Genomic DNA, 19,626 nt, shown 5'->3' with positions numbered 1-19,626 from the left:
ACACACTTATCCAAATGTATACACATAGATGAAATACACAATAATATGTATGGTGTATGTGGGTAGATGTACAATTGTATGTAGAATACATTGTTGGCTATGTAAATTTTATCCCCTAGAATAGTGTCCCTGGAACACAGGCATGTCCTGTATTTAGGTAATTCAAATACACTTTATTTAATGGTTATAGAATCTCTATGAAGTATTTCCATTGTACAGATAAGGAAATGGAGGAGGCTCACCAAGGTCAAGTATTTGCCCAGGGTCACACAGCAGCTCGGTGGCTGGGCTAGGATCTAACCCATGCTTGTTAAACTCCAGAGTCCAGCTCTTTGCCTCCCATCTAAGCTCATGTCTTATTTGGCAGCTGGAAGAGAGGGAATCTTTGTAAAATGAGCAAGTCAGAGCTATAGGACCTGCGATGTTTGGGATTAACTGTCCACCGTGTTCCCTCAAGATGACTGATCTTTGATCAAAAAGGAATCCAGCACTGAGGTTGGTTTTGATGCATGTTCCCAATGACATAATGAAGGAGGTTAAAAGAAAAAGAACGTAAATTCTTAAGTTAAAAGCCCATAGGTTCCTTCCTTTAACCACAATTCTTCTTTAAAAATTTAAATAATTTGAAGTAAAAGGAGAAACATCAAGGCTTTGTTCTTCCCACTGTCTACCTTGGCACCACCTTGGTATACCCCTGGGGAGAACAATAACTTTATGAAGGGTTAGCACTTTAAACCTTGTTTTTTGAAGACCTCAACGCCCGTAACTGAACTTTGAAGGAAGACCAGGGATCCAGAAAGGCACGTAGTTGGGTGGCAATTCGTTTCAGCCGGGCTCTGATCACAGTTCGCTGTGGGACCAGCAGGGAGTGGCAGAAATGTAACAGCGGCCTGGAGTGAATGCGCCTCTACCTCTTTAGGGAAGCCTTCTTGGAGGAGAGGAAAAGAGGCTTCCGTAGGGCTTCGTTTGGACATCGCTGTTTTTCTAACACAGACCATTTAAAAAATATGAGGGGCCTGTTCCTCACCATGCTCCTTTCTAGGGATGATTGGTGACAAATTCCTCCACCTCCGAAGGGTGTTATCATTTCACACCCCCAGTGAGGGAGCTCTCACCTGGTGACAGACAGCTCACATTTTTCCTCCAGATCGATTCTTGATCTTCGGCCAGAAATCCTTGGACAGACCCTGAGCTAGAAGTCACAGCGCTTGGGTTCTGGTCCAGCGCCAGCACTTTCCAACTCTGTTGCCTTGGGAAAGTTAGCTCACCTCTCTGACCCTCGGTTCCCATACAGCGTGAAGATGCGGGCAGTCATACAGTCTAGGTTCCAGTTGAGTTATTTCACTAATCCCACGGGGATCTTGGGCCCTTCCCTCCCCTTCCCTCATCTCAATGTGTACAACAATACCTCCTGAAATATGAAAATTGATTCTTGGGGGGAGCACAAAAATTGTTCTCTTCTTATGTACAGCAACAACACAGCACATAAACAGGTATGCAGTGCCTGTGGAACTAAAATTACATGGGTGGTAAGTGATTAGGAAAAAACAAAAGCCTAAAAGTGCTCCTTAGTGGGTGATACTGAGAAAAGAGTTGAGACACTGAGCAAGAGGAACTCAAAGTTTTGTAACACTATTGACAATTAGATATATAACTTAGCGTCATAAAATTCTGATCTCTTCTTCAGAGCTTTAAAAAATAATGTTTCCATGTAATGGACCAAAAGGAAGAAGCTGACCTTCTAGAATAGCCGCTGGAATGGGTCAGTGTTTTCTTGGCTTTCTCCTCCTCTTTCTTATCTGTTTCACATTCACACACTTTACTGTCCCACCTTACTGCCACTCCCTCCGTTCATCCTGGGGTGTTGCCTGTGTTTGGAACCAGGTCAGACAGCAGACTGGGCTTCTGTGGAATGGATAAAAATAGCTTAGTTTCAGACTAGGGTATTTATCCTGCGCTCCACAACCCCCTGAGGGGCTCCATGGATAGAACTGTATTTCAGTTATCGGTTCAGTTACTAGGTATTATGTTTTACTCATTTGGAAACTTTCTCCTGAGAAATGATCCATAGGGATCCGTGACACAGAATAAAGGTTAATAAATGGAGAAAATAGCAGGCTTAAGAGATGGCTGTCCAATAAGACAGGTAGTGTGTTAGTGTGCTAGGGCTGCCGTATCGGAGTACCACACACAGTGAGGCTTAGGCAACAGAAATTTATTTTTTAACAGCTCTGGAAGCTCGAAGCTCAATATCAAGGCATCGGCAGGGTCGGTTTATGCTGAGGACCTTCCTGCTTCACTTGTAGAGAGCATCTTCTCCTCCTGTCTTTCCCATGGTCTTCCGTCTGTGTTTCTGTGTCCCGAGTTCCTTTTCATATAAGAAGAACATCTGTTATATTGGAGTAGGTCCAGCCTAATGACTTCATCTAACCTCATTTACCTCATCAAACATCCCGTCTCCAAATGCAGTCACGTTCTGAGGTCTGGGAGGTTAGGACTTTAACATATGAATTTTGGGGGTGGGCACTGCCAGCCCAGAAGAGCTAGAGACAGTACAGAGGAGTAGGTTGAAGTTGACCCGAGGAAAAGGGAAAGAAAATGGCAAAAAGGAAGAGAGCTGCGAGGAGGTCGGGAAGTGAAGGCATAGAGGTCGGTGTCTGAGGGCTCGGAGACAGTTTAAGAGAACCCGCTCCACCCCATGACCCTCGAGGCTTGCTGCTCTCAGAGACTGAGTGTTCCCAGCTGTCCAGGGTTTCTCTGCCCATTCTCACAAACCCTCCAACTGTTGCGTTTAACCTCATGTTCCCAGAGTTTCAGTCCTCACTCTTCAAATAGCTTTTAGTCAACAGTGATGGAATGAATTCAAGCCTGACTTAATTCTCCATGGGTGTATGGGGTGGAAGGTAGATGGGTTCCTCATTTATACTTCAATACAACTTGTTTTTCATCATGTCTTCTGGAAAGACACATCTCCCAGGTTCAAGGCTCTTACAGATGGAATCCGGGGGATACACGATATAACAGAAGATAGGAAGTCTGTAATTATTTTGCACCCAGAAACAGGGAGAAAAAAGAAGAAGTAAGTACTTTGGGCCAGAAAAACTCCCTGAGCTTCGTTTGTGAATAGCATCTTTTTACCATGTATGGAATCTTTCATCCCCCTGTCCCCACTCAGCACTGTGTCCCAAGACTTCTTTTAAAACCTTCTGTTCATGGTTCTCAGGGGTCTGTCTTGTGATTGAAGGTGTAATGAAGGGGATTTGCACCTCTGCTCTGGCTCTCCAGGCAGTTTTGTTTGGTGATACCTCTTCCCGTGGTATTTTTAGTTCTAGTCTGTAGCTTTCTGTTTCTTTGGGGGCTAATTTGCCTCTGGCTTTTCTTAGAACACTACGGAATGGCCTGAGCATCCCAGCTCACCCCTGATCTATGCCGCACAATTATAGAAGCGGGCTCATAATCAATGTAATTGAAGATCAGAGTTAATGAGGACCTCCGTGCCTGTGCAGTCCCCTGAGCAACGCCGAGCTTCAGATGCTAGATAAGGAAATGATTGGGCTGAACTGAAAATCCATTTGGCTAATTAGATGATGTATATTCCCACAAGCCAGTGGGAGAAATATATATATATATATATTTAAAAATAAGGAAACATGACATTTTGAAGTTGAGATTTTGGTAAAGATTCATTTCAGAGTCCTTACTCTCTGGGGAGATTGATTTGAGCACAAAGAATCTCAGAGCACCCACACAAAGGAGGGTACTTTTGACCCAAAGCCAAGAAAATAAAACAGGGATCCATTGGAAAACTAGAGAAATATGAGACATAGGGAATGGGCTTTTTAGTCCTTTCCTATGTATTTATGTCCAAAGTAATGCTAGAGTTTAGCCAGAGAGAGTTGTTTTCCTGCCACTATTTGACCTTATTGTGTGATATCTCTCTGTCTGTCTCTCTGTCTGTCTCTCTCTCTCTCCCTCTCTCTCCCTCCCACACACACAACCCCTCAACACCTTCTGAACCTCTGCTACAACCTAAGCACTGTGGAGATTACAGAGTTAAACACGGCATGGCCTTTACCTTCAAGAAATGTGCGTTCTAGATGAGGTAGCAGGAAAGGGGGAATACGAAGCACTCATGATTTGCATTAGCTTTGGCCTCTCTGGATTCCTTCCTTCAAGTTTACGTTCTCAGTGGACAGACACCATATTTTACTCATTCAGTCATCCAGATCCTAGGACAGGGTCTAGCACATAGAAGGTGTTCTTTTAGTTAAATGAAAAATATAAGAATGAATGAAACAATGAATCTATAACAGCATATATGAGGCCTGTCCAGAAAGTATCCAGCCATGTAATATGAAAAATAGAGACAATTATTGAAGAAGATACAAAATACAAGAAACATTATACATAGGACAATGACGCCTCAGTCCCCTTCAGAGTAGGCACTTTGGGACCTCACACAGTTCTCCCAATCGCCATCACTTGCCCAGTTGTAGTTTCCTGAAGCTCATTGATGGTCTGAAACCTCTTCCCTTTCAAAGGTGATTTTAGTTTTGGGAAAAGCCAGAAGACACAGGGTGACAAATCTGGGCTGTAGAGGGGCTGGGTCGCCCAGGCAATTTGATGTTTTGCCAAAAAATTCTTCATAAGATGTGACGCATGAGCAGGGGCATTGTCATGATGAAGCTGCCAGTCACTAGTTGCCCCAAACTGTGGCCTTCTGAATTATCTGAATAGTTTTCACAGAAGAATGTTCAAGCTTAACACAAAATTTGATGCAGATTTGTTGATCTACTTGCTCAGTCACTTTGAATGCAATGGCCACACAGTACACAAGCTCACTCAATGGTGTCTACTGCCCCCACTGACTAGTACAGTGGAGTCATCATTATTTATGCATGCACATTCCAGTCCACTCTCCTTGGCTGCCAGGTTACACTGATGTTATGCAAACAGTTCTCATTATATTAACAATGGTTGGATTTTTTTCTGGACAGACCCCTCATGAGGCCATCAGTTAAATGGAATACTTTCTAACTAATAGAGATATTAAGCAAAGTATGAGCCAAATTTGAAGGTGAGCCTTAAGGTACAAATGCCACCTAAACTTTTACCTAGCTTGTTGTCATCCTTCATATCCTTCAAGGCCTGGCTTAACAACCAACATTTCAGTGATTTCTGTCCGACTCCCCTTTTTTTTCTCCTTATATGGAGACAAGCTCACCCATTTCAGGCTGTTCTTACCACACTCTAGGTCGAATTATAGCGATCTATGTATATTTGATCTCCCTTATTAGTCCTTTACTTTCTTGATGGAGTCAGTCTATTTCTTGTTCTCTCTGTCTATTCCTCGTGCAAGGAAGTGTTTGGTAGATGTTGGTGACATGAACACAGGAATTAAGTCTTGGTGATGACATTTGCACAGTTACTTCCTCTCACTATCTGACGTGCCATCCCTGTGCCGTATATCCTTGCCTTGTCATCCTGAATCCCTCTAGTCTCTCCACTTTAATCATCCACATCACAAAGCCTGTGGGTTCAATCAGAACTCAAGAGACATGACAGTGAAGTTTGAGTTTGGGTTGGAACCAGGGAGACTCTGAAGGGCTCATTTTGTATTCTGGCTCTCGCAGGATGAAAAGAAGTTAAACTTTGGGATCAATGTGGAGGCATACCTGCTTCACAAGCCCATGATGAAGTGAGTTAAACTTCCTTGTAGTCAAGGTTGGAACTTTGATTTCATTAATTCACTGTGCAGACATTCACTGAATTGCCAGTGTGTGCCAGACACTTCGCTGAGGGCTTGATTGATAACGACTCATGAATAACTCATGACCTCTTCCCTGTAGGAAATCACAGTCTATCAGAGAAAGCAAAAGCCCTCCCACACAGCAGGATATGCACTGAAGAAGTGTGCACAGAGGAGTGGGAAGACCACAGGAGGCAAAAGGTCCCAACCAAAGCCCCCGATTCTCAAGACAGCCTGAAATAAGGGGCAGATCCCAGCTTTGGATGCTGAAAAACCTGGGTCCAGTTTCTCCTTTGGCATGTACTAGTTGTACAAATCTGGTTAAATCAGTTTTTCTCTGAACCTCATACTGTCTTATGTAAAAATGGGGAAATACGTATCCTTCAAGGCTCCTGTAAAGATTGGTAAGCAGGATGTATAACACATTCATCCCAGGGACTGCAACAGAGAGGGTAGTCACCCCCTTCTGTCATTAAAGCAACAATGGACTTCATTAGAATATCTTTTTAAGGAAGTTGAGGACTACCTGCTCTTTAGTTAGTTCCTTCCAAAGAGACTCACATTTCTCATAGTTGAGGGAGATGTGTTAACTGGTATTGCATTCAGAGCTTCCACGTTTGTGAGAAATCCAAACAGTAGGCAAAATATCTCCTGTGAGCTGAGATTTCACAATGTGCTGGGGACTTCCCATATTGTAGTGAATATTGTTTGGAGCTATTCTGTGTCCAGATCTCTCGTTAGAACATAGGTACTCATTTTTCCTAGCTGCCACGATTGTGGGTACTGATTTTCTCAGCTGCCAGGGTTTCTCCAGGTCTTTCTTGGAGAATGACCCTCCAGTGAAAGGGACTACTTCATTCAAACTTGTGTCTCTTCCCCAGAGATAGCCCACAGCCTATGCCTGGCTAATGTTGATGCACAGTGGCCTGACATTCTTGGTTTGATTTGGAAAGACTCTGAAGGATCATCCCAGCCCCCGAGCTCCCTAGGAGACGACCTGAGGTCTTCGCTGCAACTACATGACAACTCGACTACTCTCTCTGTCCAATGTCACTTGGCCCATTCCTCTACAAGATTATACCTCCAAATCCTCCTGCATGCCAGTCTGTGCCTTTGAGTCTGCTCTCTGGGGAATCTGACCTAAGACAAATGCATTGTCTCACTTAATCTTTACATTAACCCTGTGAAGAGGGAGTTGGAGTTTATACTTTTCATATGAGATGACTGAGAATTTGTTTTCTTGCCCAAGTTTACAGAGCTAGTGAGTAGCAGGGTGAAGTTCTGAATCCATGTCTTGCTGACTCTGTTCTCTTTATCACTGCACTATAGTTTTCCTGAAATAGTGGGATTAGACAAGATCAGCCTTGGGACAAAATTCAATCTTTAGTGAGAATAATTACAAAAATTATCCATTTAAACAGCATGACTGTGCTTTTTAAAAGAAAAATCTGTCGTTGATACTGATGTTCGATGCCTTGCACAAGGACCCATGTGGCATGTTTCTGCTTGGGCTTAGTTCCAAAAAAGAAAATAAATATGGCTTTGCAGATAGATTTGCATATCTACCCTTGCCAGAAATGTGAAATATGGAATCCAGCAAACTTCTTCTTTTTTGTTTAGCTGCCAAAGATTTTTAAGGCCAACTTCGAATACGGTCATTTTCTTCTCTCTGAGTCTGATGTTATCTACTTCTTTTTCCTTTTCTGAAGACTCCTCTTTCATCCTCGCCCGAAATTGCATTGTCTGCTGTGCTTTCACTTAAGAATCTGCTCTATAGGATGATATACACCCTGACATTTGAGTTAGAAAAGGTAACATTGATTGCCATGCCCTTACCTTTTCAGGGAATCTTAGATTCTCAGGGCAGCCAGGTAAGTCCCACCTCTCTGGCCATTGCCCATTAAGCCACCACAGGGCACCAGAGCTTAGAGGACCCCAACCATTGGTCAACCAGGAGGGTTTGATGGGACCTGACAGTGACAGTTTGCTGTCAATCCCATTTGAGGCCTATCAACTGAGTCCTTCCTTTTGAAACTTGAATTGCTTACATGGAAAGATTTTGTTGGTGGAGAGTGAAGAAGAGAGAAGAAAGTGCAGGGAGAGAAGCTAAGTTATGTTAATTATAAAGTAATTTGAGATCTCCTGCTGCTGAGGTCCCTAGATCTGCTGTGAATCTGGAATAGCTCTCCAAGTCCAGCTTTGTGGAGCCTGGTCCTATTTGAACCTTTGGTTCTGCCCTATAAAATTTTACCTTTGATTTATTGCAAAAACACATACACTACCATTTACATACTATATGCAGCCATCCTGAATAGGTGTCTCTTCCTTGTCCCTTCCTTAAAAAGAATACATGTATGTGCATATATGTGTGTAATCCATATATATATCTGTATGTGTGCCTACATATGTATATGTGTGTGTGTTAAACAACATGAAGTGCAAAGCTGGGGCCTTTTGGTTGGCTTACCCAAGCTTTCCATAACCAATTGAAGCCATTGTTTAAACATTGGTTGATTGTAATGAAAAGCTAACATTTCAGTCTCCCCTGAAGCACATCTGGAGACCTGCCACCACTGGCCTTCAGACCCGCCTGCAGTTGCTTCCTTTCCATAGAACTCGCAGTGCCCAGTTCACCTCATCTTCCCCTATTGTTTCCCAGCATTAAAGTGCTTTCCATTGATTGCGCAGGTGCTGCTTTTTTTCCTTAGAGGTGCTGGGGATTTCTTTGAATCTCTCCCTCTCTCATGGAAAAAAAAAAGGAAAGAGAAAAGCTAAGCCAGCAAGCCAGGAAGCTATGCTGTTGCCCTTGCACTCAGCTTATCTTTCCCATTGACTTGCCCCCCTGGCCCCTGTGGGCATAGCGACCTCTACCTCTGTTCTGGAGAAGATGCCTCGATGACAGGGACATTAGCTTTCTTTTTCTTTTAAAGTGTAGTATTGAATCAGTCTTTGGTAGGACAAGTCAGATACTGGCTAAGCACTTTACGTACGCTGGTTTACTTCATTCCCACGGTAACTCTAGGAGGCAGGTCCCATTAATAGTCCCATTTACAGGAGATGTAAACAAGGGCCAGAAGCTTTGAGTGACTTGCCCCAAACCAATGGCTGGTAAGGCCGAACTCAGGATTTGAACCCAAGTCCCTTTCAGTCGTAAGGGCCTGACTTGTAATCATTAAGTTGAACTGTCTCTTGTGTCTGATTTGTCTCTGTCTCTGCTGGCTGTTGACACCTTAATCTGTGCATTGTCAGTGCTCTGTAAATGTGTACAGACAAGTGACGACAGGGGAGCTTGGGTGTGTATGGGGGGGGGCGACTTGCACACACCTGTCTGTGTTCCTGACTTACAGCATCAGCAGTGACACACATCTGAACCCTAAATCCAGGGAGAAAGTAGCCGTCTTTCTCTCTGTTCATCCACAGGGAGCAGCTTTGTGGTGAGTGAAGGGAGCTACCTGGACATCTCCGACTGGCTAAACCCAGCCAAGCTGTCCCTGTATTACCAGATCAACGCCACCTCCCCGTGGGTGAGAGACCTCTGCGGACAGAGGACAACAGATGCCTGTGAGCAGCTCTGCGACCCAGAGACTGGTGAGTCTCAGGCAGGGCTGGAGGTGGAGGGAGGGAGCATATGGGTCCAGGGATGGCTTGCACGCATTCCTTCTACATGAAGAATCATGGCTTTGAGTGGTTGGCAAGGGGCTTAGGTAAAGGTCCATCAATCCTATTGGTGCTTAAACTATGTGCTGCGATTGGCTGGCGAGGGAGAAACCTCTCATGAAACCACAGAATTTCGGAGTTAGAAAGGGCCACAGAGAGCATCCCATTCAACTCTAACAAAGCAAAGTGTCTGAATGTCATCAGACATTCCTGAGCTCAGATCCTGCCTTCCTCTCACTAGCTGTGCATTCTTTATATCATTCCCCAGCTTTTTTGAGGTATACTTGATATAAAACATTATGTAAGTATAAGGCACACAGTGTGGTAATTTAATATGTGCACATGTACATAGTATGAAATGATTACCCTAGTAAAGTTAACACCACCATCACCTCACATATCACTTTTTGTGTGGTGACGGCATTTAAGATCTTATCACCTCTCAAATAGATAACACAGTGTTGTTAATTGTATTCACCGTACTCTGCATTAGATCCTCAGAACATACTCATTCTAGGTGGGGAGACGTTGGCCATGGGTACAGACTGCCTGGATGTCCTTCAGTAGCTCACTTCCTCTCTCTGACTCCCACAGAATGGAAATAGTATCTGTCCCATGAGCCTGTTTTTAGGATTAAATGAGCTAATGATGGAAATCTCTTAGCATATTCATCTATTTATCCATTTGGCAGATATTTATTGCATAGCCAGGTGCTTTTCTAGGCACGGGGGATGCAGCAGGGAACAAATGAGGCAAAATCTTTGCCCTAATCAAGTTTAAATTCTAGGGAGACATTAAATCTGTACTGTCTCACATGGTAGCCATTAGCCACATGTGGCTATTTAAATTTGACTTAATTACAATTAAACAAAAGTAAACATTCATTTCTTGTCACATTTTTTAAAAGATTTTACTTACTTTTAGAGAGAAGGGAAGAGAGGGAGAAAGAGGGGGAGTGAAACATCAATGTGTGGTTGCCTCTCATGTGCCCCTTACAGGGGACCTGGCCTGCAACCCAGGCATGTGCCCTGACTGGGAATCGAACTCTTGTCACATTTCAAGTGCCCCATAGCTACGTTCGACTAGTGCTACCTCTTGGTCAACTCAGCTATAGGGATTTCCATCACCGTAGAAAGTTCTGTTGGACAGTGCTGTGAGAGACAAGCAGGCAGTTGTGTGTGTGAGTGTGTGCGTTCTGTCAGGTGATGGTAAAGGCTGGGGGATAGCCCAAAGCATATGGGTGCTAAGCTGGGGATGGGGCAGGGCTTGTTATTACGTAGACAGTGGTTAGGGAAGGCTTCTCTCAGAAGGTGACATTGAGGAGGAACTTCTGAAGAGGAAGAAGCCATGCTACTCTGAGGGGAAAGATCTTTCTAGGCAGGTGGACAAGCAAGGGCCAGTGCTGCGGGACAGGAGCACAGGAACTTGTCATTGGTTTAGCACCAGCAGGAGGCCCACATGGTTGAGGGGGAGGGTGACGGGGGAGGGGAGTGGGAGGCAAAGCTAAGAAGAGGAAGGCTGTGGGGGCGAGGTTTCAGGGTCTTGATTCCTACAAGAGGAAAAATGGGCACATAAGCTCCCTGCATACATTTTCATGGGGCTTGACTCAGACCCACTCTGCAAAATTTACTTCAATTTATTAGATTCAATTCAAGAAAGATTTTCTTAATTCCTAAACTCATAAGTCTCTGTATTAAGTGCTATGAGAAATCACAGAGAAATTGGACAATGTTCCTGCCTTCATGGATTTCACATTTTCACAGAAATAAAAAAGAACATGCTCATATACAGCTATTATACAAGACACAATATGGTGTAAATCAAGAGCAGGCACTAATAAAGTGCCTCATGCCTGGAGTACAGGAAGAAATGTATTCTAGATGGGCATTTCAGAAAATACATCATGGAGAAGATGTCCTGCTCAGCAAGCCTTGTATAATCTTTAGGGAGCATGAGAAGGAAGGGTGTTTTACCAGAGGCAACTTTATGATTGAAAAAAGAGGGTGAAAGTTGAGGATGATTCCAGAAACCAGAGAGCAGTATAGCTGTGCTGTTACCTAGAGAGTGTGCAGCACACAAGTCTGAGGAAGAGGACTAGGGGAGCGGCAGGGGATGAAGTTGGAAAGGTCAAATGAAGGGAACTCATAGAGACAAGGATCTGGAGGTTGTGAGAGCCACCAGTGGACTGAGTAAAACTAAGTCAGCCACTGAAATGGGGAGCTACCCTGCACACCTGTCCAATTGTTTGAGGAGACACCCCACCCCAAGGGAACAGCTGGACCTCCCCTCTTTTGCCTTCCATTAGGAATTAGGATTTGTAGGATGTCATGAAAAATCTAAATTCCCAAGCCCTCTACATACTCAAGCCTTAGGTCTGTTGAAGTTGGCTTAGCTTCCCATAAGTAATCTCCTTCTTCTGTGGGTGGGATATATGGGATTGAACAAAGTCATGGAGTCCAGGCATTGTCCATCATGCCTTAAAAGTTTTATTGAATGTGCCAACTGGAAGGGCTGTTCCTCCCACCTGAGTGGGGGGAAAGGTGGGAAGCGAGGAAATTCTGCTGCTGAAGAATATATACTTGTCTTGATTCATGGGTGGACCTGGCCAGGTGTTCCTGGCTGTGTGCCATAGCCCAGCTCAGGTGTGTTTTTTCCAGGGATTTTAACAGTTCATACCACTCAGAGGCCTGATTATGTGATTGGATCCATGGTGTGCTAGAGCTGGCTTGTATGGACTCATGAGAGTTGATTATTCTGATTTCTTCCCAATTCTTTATTCAGTTATGTCATGTAGATAGCATGGAAATGGGCCATTATGGGGGTACTTATACCAACAAAATTGGTAAATATGACAAGCCTTTGCTTATTTTCCCGATCATGGAACATTTATCTTCAAACAATGGATGGGATGAGAACAGACCAGTCAAGGATCAAGGTAAAGAAGTGCCTCAGTGGAGGCTTAGTGAAGGCTTGCAGTGTTGCCAGAGAATGGCATTACGCTCCTTTCCAGAGCAGACTACCCTCACTCTTTATATCTCTGAAGATGCAAAGGGAACACTCAAGTACTACTTGCTGTAGTCCCATAACATGAAACACCAAACAGTTCAAATGATTGGGCTTTGTCTCTTAAGAATGTCATCATGAGTAAGTCTCGTTATGAAACATCTTTATTAAAGGTCTGCACATGTGTGGTTTCATCCTAAATTCACAAAAGCTTTGATTCTGTGGCCCAAACCACATGGGACAACAACTAAATTAATGGATTAATTTAGTCATTAATCCACTCGTGTATTTATTTCTTCATTCAAGCATTTAGTAAACCAGCATGGAAGTGGACTTATCCTTTGGAGGGCCTTGGACAAGTCATTGAACATAGAAGAGCCTTGTTTTTTACACATGCAAAAATTCATTGAACAGCTCCTATTTTGTGGGGATGTTGTGAGAATGAAAAATGAAATTTAAAATGCCCTTGCTGTAGTGCCTAATATACAGTGCACACTCCAAACATAGCACCTAACGTTATTTTTATAATCAGTTATTCAGTCATTTGTATCTTGACTTAATTAATTTAATGAATTTTAAATAATGTAATAAATGTTTCATGAGACACCTTTAATCCAGAAATGCACTATGGTGTTAGAGTATGTAAGAAAAACATAAGTTATAGTCCGTGTTCTGGAGGACCTGACCACCTGACATGAAGCTTACAACAAGCTGGACATTCCCATCTGCTGGACTTTCATTTGGTCTGCATGTTACTTTTAAACTTGTACAGTGAAAAAAATCCCAGGCTTTCAGTCCTAGTGCCAGCCTTGCCACAGATTTGCTCTTTGATCTTGATAATGTCACATACTGTGAACTTTGTATTCCTTCTCGCCAACAAAGAGCTAAGTGGACACATACTTTTAATGCAATCAAGGTCTGTAGAGATCATCTACCCTTATCAAATGAGGAGACTAAGGGCCACCAAGGCTAAGTCAGTGGCCCATAGTCACTCAGTTAAGTTGGTGGCAAGATACAAATTATGACCCTGAATAATTCCTGAGATATTTTCCAGCTGAAAATTCATGTTTCTATGACCTCCTAAGCACTAATAACTTAGAGCATAAGTATGATTGAAACAATTTGAAAGTGGCATTCAGAGTAGATTGAATTTTCTTTTAAATTGATATGAACTTCAGTCATGTTCACCATGAAATTCAGTTTATTTTCATGTCTTCAGCAGCCACTTTTCATTTGCAATGGCAATGAAATGAAAATACACCCTGTATAATTATGTTATATATATCCTACATCCTACTAAATATTTGTGATGTTCACAGACTGTTTCTATTATCTGCTGAGCCCTGTATTATTAAAGTTTAAAGGGACACAAGGACTTTACAAAGTTGTAAAGTCCAAGAATTCACAGAGATGGAGAATGTCCCTGCCTTGAAGGAGACTGTAACCGGGGGTTCTAGGCAATGGAGCAGATGTGTAGGGTTTCAGCTGAGTAGTGCATAGGTGAGACATGCAGTTGAATAAGCAGGAGAGAGCCAACTTTCTGTCACACCAGAAAAGAGAGATTTGTATATAAGAACATAAATTTTATAAGAACTTTGCCTTTGTTTTTTAAAATTTATTGCTGTATCACAGGGATTGCAACAGTTCCTGTACTGATGCATTTTTCTGAAATGAATGAATGAGGAGCAAGTTTCAGTTGCTGAAATGTCAAGGCTTGGGCAATGGATTAGGTGCAATGTTCTTGGGTCAGGACCATGGATAGCTCTCAGCGCAAGACAATGCCTTTTGAGCTAAGTGCGTTTTTTTTTTGCTGAAGACTTTTATCTGGTACAGCTAATTCTCTTCGGAAAGCCACCTTCTCTCTTGAGATGGGTACTAGTCTTTCGTGAACTAATTGAAAGTCAGCTCTGTGTTTTATCCATTCAAGATTGGTCTGTGTCCAACTGTGCAGTTACTCCAGTGGGCCTCAACTGGGGAAATCAATCTTTCATGAAGTGAGGCACACTGATTTTCAGAATCCATAATGCTTTCTGTACCTCATCATTCCTTAGTACTGAACTTGACTAGAACCTGATTTAAACAAAACTTGTCTAAACTGATTGTCAATTGATGGACCTCATGCCTTATTTAGTCAGACATGCAAGATAATGGAATCAAACTTTTAAAAACCATTCCCAACAAAAGCCATTCAAGCAATAAAAACAAACCAAGGTTGTTCTGCTTGAAGTCCATGAAATTAATGTTTATTATAAAGTCCCATTTATCTCATCAGATTGATCCATTTGGTGCAGGTTCATTATCTATACATTGCAGATAGGGGTGTTAGACAATGGCCTGATATAGCTTGTATTTAAGAGAATCATGGTGGAGTTTTGATGGGACATCAAGTGGTTCCTGAACAGCGTATACAGTTTATTATGCACTTATTGTGTATCAAGCATCATGCTAAAACTTTATATAACTATCTTGGTCTCCATAACAACACTTCCAGGTAGTTATTATTGCTTCCATTTTCCATAGAAGAAGCTGTGCCTTAAAGTAGATGATTGGCATGCCCAAGGTCATGCATTTACTAAGTATCACAGCTGGGATTTGGACCCAGAATGAGTGACAAGCTACCGTTTTGAGAACTCAGTGTGTGAGAGAGTTTGCTTAGCAAAGAGAGAGGCACTCTGGCACTCTTGCTTTGATAGGTATTTGCAGAGAATTCTCAGAGGCAGGTATGAATCTTCTGGACAAAGAATTTATAGAATAAGTTGACTTGAAAAAAAAATAAAATGACCCAATTAGATTGGGGATGAGGGAAAAGTGCAGAACTGAACAGTGGAACTGTGACAGCATGTATGACTTGCAGGGAAGCCATTTTATCTCTCTGTTTGGGAGTCCTGCTATATTTGGTTTAAATGGGTTGTAAAACGTTATGTTGTGGAGGAGGGTTGAGGGCCTTTGAAAAAGGACAATCTGTGTCAAAGATGAGGTCATAAAATTTCAGGGAGCCCACAATGGCAAGCAATAGGACTGACTGCTCAAGCCTTGGGAAGGACAAGAAGGTCAGAATGGGCTACAAAACAGACTTCAGAAGATGCTTTCTTATTGGGAACTTGCCAATTGCACTGAAGTGTCGAGGCAATCTTTGCTTCCGGGCTTGGAAAAAAAAAACAGGTTGTGAGAGAGCTGATGAAATCTCATAAAGTTTCATACAGGAAGATAATTTGAGATTTCTCTCATTATTATTTTGGGGGTAATTTAAAAAAAGAAAGGAGGCTCTCAACTTTTAAGAGTATAATTCATCATAAAAATAGTTATCAACAAACCAGGGTATGAAAAAAGGAGATGGCGGCACAAGTATAGGTTGGAGTCGGGAGTGTAATTAGGGCACACAATCCGTGTTGTGAAGTGTTCCATGTGTGTTGCTGGCGAGTCCTTTTCAGGAGCCCATCTGCTGAGGTCTGGCAGGGACTGTTCTGTGTGCATGATCTGCTCCCCACCTACAGCCATTTCTTATCAGCCACACTTATCCCTTTCTTCGTGGCTCCGTCACGTTTCAACTTAAATGTCACACCCTGAAGGAGGTTTTCTCTAACACTCTACACTCAGTTATCCCCCCACATTTTGCATTCCATTCATGTACTCAAGTTTTCCTTTATAGTACATGATAATAATGCACATGGAACTGTGCAAACTTATGTGTCATGAGCTCTTCCGAGCACTTCACACATATGCTCTCATTTAATCCTCTCAATTACCCTGTGTAGTGGACATAGTCAGATTTTAACTAAACCAAGAAACAAATGTATATATATATAAATATATATATTTATATATATACACATATGTATACACATATGTACATATATATACACATATGTATATGTACATATGTATATAGGTGCGCATATATATGCGCCAATATTTTATGTACCACTAAGGAAAAAGGCTGTCAATAATAACTGTAAGTACTTGTAATTACCAGACAAGTCCTTGAGGAATGTCTGTATTGCAATGCCCTATCACCACCATGTGCAGATGAGAAATAAATCACATAAGTTAATGGATTTTCCCAAAGTCATGCATCTAGGGAGTCTAGGTGAAGTTTAGATTAGAATCCAGGAAGTCTGGCTTCAGAGTTTAACCTCTTGATCACTAGCTTCTACTATCAATAGATAATTGCAGCTTATAATTGTAAACTTGTTTGTGTGATATGGCGTTTAATTGCTAGCTCTCTGAGTGACTGTATGCTGTGTAAAGGCAAGGGCTATGTCTGTGTCACTCACTGCTTTGTCCCCAAAACCAGCCCATTGTCTAGCACACTGTTCATGTTTGATAATGACTAATGGAATGAGTGAATGGAAAGAGAAATACTTGATGTGGAGACAAATTCCATGGGCTTCTCCCTAGATCTGCAGTTTTTACTCATCGTGTGACCTTTGGCACGCCACTTTCTTCTCTGGGCCTTCATTTCTCTATTTATAACAGAAAAGGAATTTACGTTAGATTTATTTAATTGCTCTCAAATTCTCTGTACCGCAAACTTCATCGAAAGCAATGCTCTGCCCAACTCTGGCTTTGGAGGATGTAGTAAGAGCTTCCTGACCTATTCAAGGATAGTAAACATTCACATAGCACACTGGGGCCAACCTCAGTTTCTACTCAATAAGCATGTTGGCCACATGTCAGAAACTTGAGCTCTGGATTCACATAGACTGTGGTTCAAATCCCAGCACCTTCATGTTGGACCTGCACAACTCTGGGCATTTTGCTGAGCCTCTGTTTTTCTCAATGGTAAAATGATGCTAACGATAGCAACATATCCGTCTTCAGAGGGTTATGATTAGGATTAACCTAGATAAAGCATATTAAGCATTTAGTACAATGTTTTGTACACAGAGCTCAACAAACATGAGCTGTTATTATAGTGGTGATCAAAACATGAATTGAATTAAATGAACATTGTAGAATTTTTTGTATCATCTTTATTTTTATTGGTACTTATTATATATCTTTTAAGATTTTAAAATTATTTTTCTATTACAGTTGTCCGAATTTTTCCCCCTTGCCCTCCTCTACCCAACCCACCCCCTACTGCCACAGTCAATTCCCCACACTGTTGTCCATGCCCATGGATCATTCGTACATGCTCTTTAACTAGTCCCTTCCCCTTCTTTCCACCATTATCCTGCTCCCTCCTCTCCTCTGGTCACTGTTAATCTGTTCTGTGTTTCCATGCCTGTGGTTCTATTTTGTTCATTAGTTTATTTTGTTAATTAGATTCCTCTTACAGGTGAGATCATATGGTATTTGTCTTTCACCAATTGGCTTAGTTCACTTAGCCATGTGTTGGAAACAGCCAAAGTGCCCATTAGTAGATGAGTGGATCAAAAAGCTGTAGTACATTTACACAGTGGAATACTACACAGCAGGAAGAAGGAAGGAATTTCTGCCTTTTGTGATATCATGGATAGAACTGGAGAATAGTATGCTAAGTGAAATAGAATTATTTTTTATACAGTGAGCTTAGCAGTCAGGGAAAACTCTCTGAAGGAGGAGGGACTGGAGTTGGATTATGAAGCAAAAGAATGATTGTGATAGAGGTACATTGTTTAGTATGGTAGCTATTAGCAATATGTAAATTAATTTATACTTACCTCATTTCAGGTGCTCCATGACTGGCTACATGTGGTGGCTGACATATCAGCGAGCACCGATATAGAACACTTACATTATTGCAGCAAGTTCAAGTACATAGTGATGTACTGTGAAGAGCAGAACTGTATTTCATATACATGTCATTTCATTCAAAACATTTATTGAGTAACAGTGCAAAGGTACTATACTTTGTACTGAGATTCAACAGGGAGCAAAACCAGACCCAGTGTCTGGCTGGATAGAGTTTAGTCAAGTGCAGAGGTCAGTAAACTACAGCCGACAGGCCAATGGCTGTTTTTCATAAACAAAGGTGTGTCAAAACATAGCCATGCTGACTAGTTTACATAATGCATATGACTGTGTGCTACAACAATGGAGTTGGATGGTCATGACCCTATGGCTTGCAACATGTAGAATGTTTACCAGCTGACCCTTTACAGAAAAAAAATATGTCAACCTCTGGTCTTGTAGATTGCCTTACTGCTTTGACATCCAAGTTAGAGAACTGGCTTCACTATTTATTCATTCATTCATGTATTTTGTTCATTTGACATTCAACTGGTATTTATCAAGCCCCTAATGTAATCAGGATGTCAGGCGCTGACAATGAACAGAACAGTTAAAAATTGCTACCATTGCGGAGCTCACATTCTAGTGATGGCAGGGGCAGACAGGTCATTGGAATATATGCAGTAACAAATACAGAAATTGTATATATGTTAGAAGAGGATGTGTTGTTTTTATTTTAAAAGGACTGCAAGAAGAAGGGACAGTGAATATGGAAGAGAGGAGTGATCGTAGATTTAATTAGACTGCTCAAGAGAGGTGGGGGGGACAGAGCACGCTCGTGGGTGTCTGGGAGCAGCCTAGTCCAGCTAGTACAAAGGCCCTGAGAGCAGATCATGCCTCATGTATCTGAGGAAGATCATGGAGGAGAAGCTGGCTCAGCTTTACCAGATATTAGAATATCAGATGGGGTCATAGAGGGGCCAAAGGATCAGAGCCTGTGAGGCCTTGAGAATAAGGTTATCATCTTTCAATCTGAATGCAATGGGTGCCTCAGGAGTTACAGACTTATGTCATCTAACTTCCCTTTTAAGAGGCTCTCTCTGGCCACTCTATTGAGAAAAATATGTAGGGACAGAGCAAGAGTGGTTGAAGGGAGCGACCAAAAAGGATGATGGGATAATCCAGACCAGAGATGATGGTGGCCCGGACCAGGGTGGTAGCCTGGGAGGTAGAAAGAGTGCTTGGAATCCAGATATTGTATTTAATTCATTGCAGTTATTTAGTGAGCACCAGTTATGTGCCCAGCCATCAGGCTCTGTATTGGGGGTAGTGAACAAAAGCAGCTGCCCTCTCTGCGTGTTGGGACTTTCTGTCTAATCAGTTGTTTTCATGCTTTGACATCGGAGATAAAGAATCACTGTCTTTCTTCCATGAGCATGAGCTCCAAGACCAGTTAATTAGCTGGTTCTGTTTCTAAAAAAAGAACCCAGGAGCCCTGTTGGGTTGCTCATTTGTTTTGAGAATCATTCCATACACCAAAAGGTTGCGAGTTTGATTCCTGG

The 19,626-nt window shown here is 42.2% G+C and overlaps 1 protein-coding gene across 2 annotated transcripts in view; it reads left to right on the top strand.

The window, feature by feature from the left end:
- Nucleotides 1-19,626, top strand: part of ASTN2 (astrotactin 2) — an 829,294-nt gene that overhangs the window by 355,190 nt on the left and 454,478 nt on the right. For both annotated transcript variants that reach the window (XM_037059148.1, XM_037059147.1), the window contains exon 7: nucleotides 9,170-9,337. In XM_037059148.1, the coding sequence (XP_036915043.1) occupies nucleotides 9,170-9,337 (168 nt within the window). The remainder of the gene's footprint in view (nucleotides 1-9,169; nucleotides 9,338-19,626) is intronic.

Source organism: Sturnira hondurensis, unplaced genomic scaffold (genome assembly GCF_014824575.4).
Source record: "Sturnira hondurensis isolate 20B ecotype Veracruz unplaced genomic scaffold, ASM1482457v3 Scaffold0010448, whole genome shotgun sequence".
Classification (NCBI taxonomy): Eukaryota; Metazoa; Chordata; class Mammalia; order Chiroptera; family Phyllostomidae; genus Sturnira; species Sturnira hondurensis.
Note: the sequence above shows the minus strand (reverse complement) of the source record. Positions and strands in the feature narration are given on the sequence as shown.